This window comes from Trichoplax adhaerens, genomic scaffold (assembly GCF_000150275.1).
Source record: "Trichoplax adhaerens TRIADscaffold_30 genomic scaffold, whole genome shotgun sequence".
NCBI lineage: Eukaryota > Metazoa > Placozoa > Uniplacotomia > Trichoplacea > Trichoplacidae > Trichoplax > Trichoplax adhaerens.
Genome location: NW_002060970.1, coordinates 97,277 through 107,898, shown reverse-complemented (window position 1 = coordinate 107,898; position 10,622 = coordinate 97,277). Strand labels below are relative to the sequence as shown.

At 28.9% G+C, this 10,622-nt stretch overlaps 1 protein-coding gene across 1 annotated transcript; it reads right to left on the bottom strand.

Annotated features, from left to right (window-relative positions):
• Positions 1-2,693: 2,693 nt before the first annotated feature.
• On the bottom strand, positions 2,694-6,638 carry TRIADDRAFT_61851 (uncharacterized protein; the record flags this gene model as incomplete). The annotated part of the gene is made up of 5 exons (XM_002117785.1): positions 2,694-2,809; positions 2,936-2,980; positions 3,337-3,753; positions 6,383-6,404; positions 6,582-6,638. The coding sequence occupies 5 exons, from the start codon at positions 6,636-6,638 to the stop codon at positions 2,694-2,696; spliced, it is 657 nt and encodes a 218-aa protein (XP_002117821.1).
• Between the last annotated feature and the right edge of the window lie 3,984 nt (positions 6,639-10,622).

The window sequence follows — 10,622 nt, the reverse complement described above, 5'->3', positions numbered from 1 at the left end:
TTTGTATAATACACATGTTACGAAGTGTAGCTCCGTAAATTATAAATTAGGCAATAGTAATTAATTAACCCGGTTGTTTACCATTTTGGTAGACAACCATGGGGCACTAGTACTTTATAGTATGTTAGTGGGCTGTGGCTGATGATGAAACGCTGAAGTAACGTAGGTGCAAAGAGTCTATTACAGTCTCATATCTATTTTGCACGATACTTTAATACGAAGTGCAGTAGAAGGTTTTACATGCAGTATCTATTGTAATTTATTAATTGCTATCCAAATTTGTACCTGTATACAAGTATCAAAATGGTTGTAATTTTCATTAGGTTACACTTTGGCTTTATGCAGATGGGATTTATTACTTAGCACAAATAATCATCAAAATTTATAAGCTATACCTGATATTATTGTTGGAAGTGGTGTACTTAGGTAACCTACTTGCAGGAGGAAAATATTATCAAAATGTTATACAAATCTGACTGAAATGTAAATAGCTACAAAAACATTATATGTTACTGATTTACAAGCTTTTTATTTCAAGTATATATATCGGAATAGTTGTAATTTGGTTTTAGGATAGCCTTTACTATTATGCAGATGAAAATTTATTACTAAATACAAGTAATCGTCAGAGTTTACGAGCTATATCTGATATTACTGTTGGAAGTGGTGTTGTCTGGTAACCTGCTGGTAAGAAAATGTATCAATACATTATGAAGTTGTAGCTATGTAAGCTACAAAAATATTATAAGTAGACTGATTATTGCGGAGTAGCTGTTGCGTAGTTGTCGCAACATAGATTCCAATAAGCTAATTTACCTAGAAATGTGCTAGCATGAATTTATATATGACGTTATACCTGTTTTAATAGATAACTGGATAGTTTTATAAAATTATGCATAAACTGATAATTAATGTTTAGGCAAATTGACTATAAATTGGCTAACTTTTCAGTAAAGTTTGAGTTCAGTTATGATAGAGACTAGTGCTGGGTAACTGTTAATCCTGACGATAGGGGATGGTCAGTATACAGAGTCGTACTGTAGGTAGATGTCAAGGAGGATAAACCTGACTGCAGACTCGAAGAATTGTAGTGTGTAATTTCTATAACGGTTTAACTTGTTCTTGTTACAGATTTCGATTTGTAGCACTAAAGTACAAATTTTCTATTTCTCGTTGTACAATAAAAGATCACTTGCTGCTATTTTATTACGTACCGAAATGTTTATCTGATACTGACTATTGCCATAAGTCTTAAATCATTATTTTGCAGCTTTGAACGCTACTTTATATTATTAAGTATAAGTTTAATTATTTAAGCATGATTTATACTATCGTATCCTTCTATACAACTGGTAAGAAGCTATCTTAGTGAAAAGTATATTATTTCAATATTACGTTCAAAATGATGTACGTATGTTTCGGTAATGTTTATGTTCTTTTTAATTTTAATTTTAGTGGTTAACAGTTGATGTGTTAGCAATTCTTAATTTAGGATTAGATAGAATAAAATAGTAACTACCTACTAGTTTAACTAAATTATGTATATTGCTTCAAAGGATGTTAAGGTTGAAAGCACGATTTTTAAGTTTAGATGAAATATCTTAGTAAGATAGAGGTTCTTTAGAGTATTAATTTGGCTAATTTCAAATAGAAAATGTGATTCGTGCAGTTAAATCGGTTTTAGATACCGAAGCCTATAAAAGCGGCGACAATAAATTAGATTGCGATTTTCCAGAAAATTTGGAGGTGTCGCTGTGTTTAATCATATTTAAATCTACTTAGAAATACCAACTAATTGCTATTCATAAATTACAGTAGTATAGGCTAGAAAATGCAGTCTGAAACCTTGTTGCAAATCAGGTAGTGTTGCTCGTAAATATTTCGCAGAAATCGTAAATAGGCATATAGATGCTTGTATGGATTTCTGACTATTATTAGTCACTATAATTTACACTGCAGCAGGTATCATTATTCTGATCATCAGCTAAACATTCGTAGCTGACAGCGGTTGCTGCTATATTTAATACTCAATATTAGCGTTGTCAACCATCATTAGTGACTTATTACTACAATTTAATCTATTTTAGTGCAATAGTCGCATTGACTGCTTTTGTTGTTTAAACTGCTAGAAATCTTTGGATTGATACAAAATAGCGTTCATAAATTATGAAGATTAGCAGCATATTTATTTTTAGACGTTATTGTATCTGGACTATCTATCCTTTTTAAGTTTTCATTTCATAGTTGCGAGTGTATTCTTATTCTAATTTAGGAATAATCATGTGTGGCTAGAAATTATACCTAATATTGTTGTTGGTGATGGCGTGATTTCAGAATCAACTGGTGAGAAATAGTTGTAGTAAATATCATACTTTTTGAAACAGCAAAAGAAACAAGTAACGTTAGCTTAGGTATTTCATAGACAAACATTTTCCTTGCAACATATGATACTAGGGTTGTCAGCTACTTTTTATGAGCTTTTTGAAATTTTGGCAGAAATGATCCACTCTGCGGCTACATTTATTTGTAAGATAGCCGTAAGGACGCTTTATAACGTTAAAAAATTAGAAATAGCTATAGTTGTTCTTATGTTTGTATTATGATAGCTGTGATAAAATTAGCCCAGCTTAATTTAGTTGATTTAGTAGAATCTGCGATGCATACCTAATATCACTGTCAAGAATGGCATAAACTCAGAGCCAAATGATAAAAATAATTTCGATCATTATACGAGCTAATTTAATACTCATTAAATTAGCATTTACATGTAAATGAATTAAATCTTTAACATTCTTATAATTTTGTCGTTCTGAGAATGATACAATTACTAAATGAAATACCGTAATTTATTCGCTCCCGTAATATTTAGTAAATTTTTAATAGAAATCAACTACGACAAATTTCAAGCTACAAAAAATTTCTTCAACAAACTTACCGAAGGAAGTTTTTGTTACGGATGACGTTGCTGAAGGGTTTGCAGCTAAGTAAAGAGAAACATTGCTCAATTTTTAGTTAGTATTTTTTATAAGAATAAAGAATATTAAGAGATTTTACTAGATTTAATAAATTTCTTACTATCGGCAGCTGCATTAAAATTAAATAGAATAGTGAATCTTTAAGTAAAATTTTCCTAATGTATGGCAAAGAATAAGCCTAAAGAAAACACTTATTCAAAGCATACTTAATAACTGTAATGGAGAAGTGATCACTAAATGACTAAATTCAGGTATAATATGGCAAAAACTTGTCGATCAATATATTAAACCGATTTAGAAAGGCATTATATGCTTATTGTTTGGTTTTAAAAATGAAGATCAATTAACAATACAACTATACCTTTTTCACAGATATATTTATTATTTAAGTAACATTTTTCTTCCAACCATTTAGGCTTTTGCTGGAAACAGATGATGGCGCATTCATGTGAACGGATATTGGGCTGTTTATCATTAGCCCAATTCGTATAACTGTTTTCCGTCAAGGTTTTATTCTGAGCTAGCCATCTATGAGACTCTGGCTTATCATCACCAATAACGTCTTTCAATCCAAGCCAATAAAATTTATACTTATCACTGATAATCTTAGTATTTATAAAGTTTTCCTTGTCAGCACCATTAATATACAGAAGCCAAGCTTTAAAATCGTCCTGGCAGATTGACCTGGCTACGTCAAATTTAGCGGCCTTGTCAACTAAATGTAAGCAGATATTGTCTTGACCATAAAAGTGCCAACCATCTGGACAAGGCTCAGATCCTGCATTAAATTCAAATTAGCTTATTTGACGATGAAATCTTCTCAAGATTATATGCAAGACCTTTGTAATTTTCGCTTATTATCTTAAAGATTTATAATAATTTAACCCTTATTGTAACCCTTACCGTGTCAGATTTAATAAATATGCAGCAAAACAAGTAATCAGCCATGATAAACTGTACTAATATTTTTATAACCGAATTAATAATTATACAATCCATCGAATTTAGTTTGCTTAAATGTAATATATGAAGTCAAAGATACATTCAAATTGAGACCTTTAATTTTATTAGCTCTAGTACTTTAGTTAATATAAGAGCCAGCTAACAGCACAAAATGAAGATGGAAACTGGACTATAAAGTGATCCAGTTTTCTTTGATCCTGGCTAAATCTAAGGATCTGATTTTGTTCTAATTGGAACAATAAATCTCGCGAAGTTAATTGCACTGTGGAAGATGTCTGGAGATGATTTGGCCGATAGAGATTTTACAATGAAAAGTAAAGCTAGTAAAAGGTCATCTATTGTTATATCAAAATGATCGTAGTCTTAAAAGTAGGCTAATAAGGTTTATCGTATCTGCTTATTTATTCTATTAATTCCAAATACGATTATTCAACGAATTAAAGAAAATGATGATCCAGTCTAATATCTATACTATAAGCCGCCTATGTTGTCTAAGTATTTCTAAAATATTTAGTAGAGAACTACAGTACATGAGTATACTGTTTATCAAGAAATAACTATGGGCTATTAAGGAAATGATATTAACCGTTTTCGTTATATTAGTGTACGTTGGAACACAAGCTTTGTAAGTTTAATTAGTAATCTTTAGATTTCGTAAATTGTAGTCAACTACTTAAATATTATCAAACTATAATAAAGTGAAAGCTAGCTAAAAAATTTGGAATCATTATTTGCAACTATGAATCTCGAAAAGGTGTTATTGACTGTATTGAAGTCGTAAATAAGATATGGTTGTTATCATTTTATATAGAAATAGACTGAATATAAATTAAAAATGATATCAAATTTAGGCTATTCGCAATAATTAAGACAGATGAGGAATGCTAGTGATGATTCAAGTATATTGATTTAAGCCTAGTTCTCATACTAAGTTCTTTCAGTATTAAAAGATTTTGTTCACAATTTTTATTTTGTTAATAAATTAAGTAATGTATTTTTGTAGCTATGCTTTCCTGTTGTTATTGTTCTCTGTCTTTTTCTAAAGTCAACCGTTGCAAGAAGTTTTCCTTGTCTGTTAGAGCTGTTTGTACTATTTTAAATAGTATCTCGATCATTAGAGAATTAGTAAGAAAATCTGTTATTATAAATTCTTCAAGAGCTCTAAACTCTGAATTAGTAAAACATGTTTGCCATAATTTTGAGTCATGATCACAATTTGACGTAAATCAATAGAAAAACATGACAACATTACTATTGAACAAGAAATTAAGTTGCAGGAAATTTGGAAATTATTTTTAAATTAGATTCATGTAGTATTCGCGAATGCACGATGTTAGAAAAATTGACGTTTGTCGCAAATGCTACATGCTAGTGAAGAAGATACGCTAAGCGTATTATAATATTTAATGACAACAAAACATTAATAATAAAACCATTGAAAAATTATCGTCACTATAGTATATTATTAATCATTTACAATTATTGTATGTAAATGAGATGTCAATTAATGTTTTAATCAAATAAATCTGGCTTCAGTGAATTTTGCTAAAATTTCTTATATCACATATATAATTTTTATTTTAGTAAGCTTAGCTTTAATAAAATAAAAAGAACTAAACTTAAAATAATTAGAACCTTGCAATGTGACAGAAGTTTCATTTTAATCGAGGTACCATTCATTAGCTAGGTTTACTGCTTTAAATAATAGTATAATTTAATATTAAGGATGAATCTAATCATTATTGGAAGTTTTATAAAACTTTTTTCAATAAAATATAGATATTATCGTCTTATTGTGTGTTATCCTAAATGAGAAAATTTATGATAAGATCTCTACGACTTAAATTGTTGTCGAAGATTTTTAAACTAATAAAATAATAAATGGGAAAGAAATCTGTTTGAAAAAAGGAACCTCTCAAAGGAGATTATCCATTAAGTTTTTAATATAGTTAATATATAAAGCTGTTTGCGATAAAACGATCGCAAATATTTATGGAAGATAACAAAATCTCCACTCACCATTATTTATATCTTTACAAAAGGGAGACAAAAGCAAAAATGTTTTGTACTTGATAATGTAGTAAGTTTTTAAATTGAAATTGAAAATATTGTCTTCGTAAGTCGTTTTATAATTTTTTAATTTCAAAAAATGACTTTTTCTTGTTTAGATTGTCTATTGAGTTGAACTCATAATTCTAAAATAAGGCTAGATCATAGTCCACTATAGTTATATTCAAAAATTATTTTATTGTTGAAATGACTAGTTTGCAAGTTTCACTGTATGCTTACGTAAATAATCGACTAAATATTTTTATGACGTATCTTGCAGCTCATTCCTTAATTAGGGTAGAAGAGATTGCTGAACTAAATTATTTCATTTTAATAGTAATTCATCTAGCGATAAAGTTAAAAAAAGCATACACCGGTTTAAAAATTTACTTTACCTGAAGTTGGCTGAATGTGCTTCTGTAAGAAATTAAATAAGAATAGTCAGAATAGTATCATATACTACGAGGATTCAGAAATCCCTTAAACCTAGTTTATATTGTTGAATACGATTCCATCTGAATATCTATCAAAATATCCCTTGAAAGCAATTATAGATTATTAGTAAAATGATATCTAGCTAATTGATTAAATCACCTGTATTCCAAAAATCCAAATTACAAACGGAAGAAAGTATTTCAAGTGAATCTGCATGCTTCCTAAGCAAAAAATGAAGGATAGGTTAACATGACAAATTTAGGATATTTGTAAAGCTAGTGACAAAAATTTAATACTATATAAAGTTGTTATTACGCGTATGTTGCCCTGCATTATTTCAGAATAAGAATTTTTTTTTGTCGCCAAAGCGGAAGACTATCAGGATAAAGGGATTTAATGTATCAAACTATACTTTTGGCCTTACCCTATACACTTACTATCAAATTTTATGAAATGTACTTGAAAAAGTATAAGGCTATAAGCTCGTCACCTAGCTTCAGAATTTTATATGAATCATATTTATTGCAATCACATCTAGTTATTATAATAAATATGAAAGTCTCAGTGAAATTTGTACCTTTGACAATAAGATACCTGATTGCCAAATATAAATGTTGACCAAAAATATATCTAGATTTCAATCACCCCTTATATCCGCTACATAGACTATAGCGGTCTACAATTACATCTAATTTCAAAGGAAAATTCGATGTAGGAAGTCTATAATTAAGCTATATTTTAAATTATAATTGAGTTTATCCTCAAATTTTCTATAATGTCAGATCAAAAAGTGTAGTAGATTGACCCTAAACAAAATATCTATATGATAACTATATTAGTAGCAATGTATCAAAACTAAATTTCTAATAAAAATGATGTCAACCCTATGTCACTGACATAATATTGAGCAGATGATATCATTGTTAGCAGTCATATTTAGTCGTTAATAATGCCGGTTGTATATAGAAATAGACTTTATCTACAACCTAAGTTCACTAAATACTAGTACTTTGAAAGTTGACATTGTTAAATTAACCAAATTCGAAAGGCTTTGGTGAACAATATATGCTTGGATTGATAAATCATACTTAAAGTCAAGCTGCACTAGCTTAGTCATCATTTGAAATCTATATACTTATGCTAAATATTCTAGATATTCTTAGTTTACTTTACGAACAGTTATTATAATCCATATTGTTTATGCTGCAGTTGTATGATATCATAATTTTTAAAGTCGTAATAGTTTCCATTTTTATTTCAGGCTTGGCTCAGGAATCAATGGAATAGATTGTGTCAATACCGCCTATACGGATATTTAAATTATTTAAACCTTAAGCTGCTAAAATTTGTTGGTTAATATCTGCAATTTATAATTCTTACGTTTAATAAATAGACCTAATGTCAATAAAGATACCAATAACGGTTTTTTGATATTTGGGGGATGTCTAGTTTACTTTACGATGAACCTACCCTATTTGATATATTAAGAGTAAATCTAAGACTTCATATTATTTTAAGTTTTGAAAAACAATGCGATCAAATTTCTATTTTAAATGATTTGCAACATTTTTTACAGTATTTATTTAACTATATTAATCGGAATAAACATATTGTGATAAGAGTGTTTTAGATCATCCTGGGTTATTATCGTAGATAATCATTATGCCTTAAATGTAGAAATCCGTTATGAATCTGATAATGACGATGTAGTATTTAATTTGCGAGAATAAGAATTTAATAGAAATAGTAATATTACAATTAATTTTAGTGTTTCAACTAGCGGTTTAATTTTCTGTATAGTATTGATATGAAAGGCATTAAATAAAATTTCACAGTAATCGAGCAACACTTATTTATTTCAATTCAATTCTAAAGTAACTAAAACATTGGGCGTTGCCTGAATTAGTTGATATTTTTAGACTCATTATATTTATAGCTCTTTATGCTAAAGAATTAATCACTAACAACGTTTTTACTTCAAGTAACAATTTGTATATATATACGCTCTATTTTAGTAGCTGTAACTTTGTTAGCGACGATATCTAGATAGAATAGTTAATTTCTGGGTTTCCTTCACAAATTTAAATTATCAAATTTGGCAACGAGGAAGAATAAGTAAAAGTAGCATTATAACGAATAGCTTTCTTGGCAGTTTAAGGAAAATAAATCATATTCGATTAAGGAATATACGTAAATTCATTATGCCAAAAATTTTTTAAAAATGAGAACGAGGATTTATCTCTATCCCTTACATTTTACTCACAATGGAGCTTACTTAATGCAACAGTAATCCCAACTAATGTGCTATAGTATGTTTTTGTCATGAAATTATATTAACTATAGTAGAATCAGCGATAACTCGATGATATTTTAAACTACTTTTATTTATGATTACTGCTATATAACAACCTGTGTCAACCTTTATTACCTATGCAAGTTAAACGATATCTTATCGATCTATGATCCTTATGGCTCATTAAATATTTGAATACCAATACCCAGTAAACGGCCGATATTTAGGGTAATAAGTTAAGTTTTTTCTTTCTTATTTTAAAGGGTGACGAAGGATTGTAACTAATAAATCATTCACGATTTCTATATCATTTTACTATATCATTTTAAGTATGGAACATGTTATAAAGTAATCGAAATAGAAAGCTATACGGACAAAATAATTTGGCGATGGAGATATGGTAGAGTAACGTATGTGTCTTTGAATATTCTTCGTCAAAATAGTCAATTGTGATATTCTATGATTATAATTGATAAAATCTATTTTACCTAATGTTACTATTTTGTATTGTTTTGTTGTTATGTATTCAAGATGAAAATGAAAAATCAACTGAAAACGAAAATAAGTACGCTACTTTTCAGATTTTTAGCTATCAAATATTCAATAACTCACCAAACTGTACGTAAAGTTCTTTTTACTGATCCCTCCGGCGTAATCGTCTTAAATCAGCTCTATTAAATTTGCTAGTATTTCTTTCCGTAGCTACTGAATATTTTTCTCACGGTAAACCAATCGATTGAGCTTCTATGTTAACGATTATACGCACATTTTCAGCGTATTGGTATCGATAAACCCTAAAGTAATTTCTTCCTCAATTATTATCAAAGTTTCTAAAGTATTGTAGAATTTCTAGACTCGTTGCTGTAAATGATTAGATTATTAAATGACTCATTAAAAAATATTATGTATGCATTGATAGACTATCTTTACCCATATAAGTGAAGGTATGAAATCAATTATTCTAACATAATCAATGTCTATGTTGGCGATTCTATGTAGCTCATGTTTATACAGGAGACGTTGTATTTTAACTGAGGTTTTAGTATATCTCCATCCATATCCGAATGAATAGTTGTTACTGAACAAGAATCTAGTTGCTAATGATATGATTTATTAACGTCATAGCCATGAATGAAATTCTATTCAATTGACTATAATATCAAGTTGATGACAAGCAGGTGCATATGCGACAAGCAGGTGTATCTGATTATTCAAATCACGCTGAGCTTTATTGACTTTTATGATCGTGTTATTGTTACGTAAGATGATACTTGATTGTTGCTAAAAATATCTGGTTAAAATTTTATTCTAATTTCAATGTATTTTAGAGAAATGATTAAATCGAACAAGTTACGTCTCAATATAATGTTATTGACGTTAATTGTTTACCTCATCAAGTTAAAAGTTAATTGATTCAGTCCAAAAAATTATAGTCGTTACTGACAGTGATCTTATCTATCATAAAGAATATCTCACGTATCAAATTTCAAGGTTCTATTTTACAGTAAGATATAGATCAACTCCTCAGAACAATAACATCGCTTTATTCACTTTTCTCGAGACACATGCGATATTATTATAGTATCACTACATTTCAATTTATGTCCTGGCAGATACATATTCAAGTGGATTTCTTCCATGTTTGTTTGAATTTGACATAATAAACTAGTATGATAAACAACTTGATTGAAATGACAATAGATTAACACTCCCATTGTACTATTTTATCTAAATGAACTCTTTATTCATCGTGACTACTCAGGACTTCCGTAAATTGCTTACATAGCGATAGTACACAATCTGTACGAACTATGTTAAGGATTTATAAAAGGCAGCTAAAAGATTTTCTTATAACTTCATAAATTTCCTGTTAGTTAACTGTAGCTTTAAAAGATATTGAATCCGAG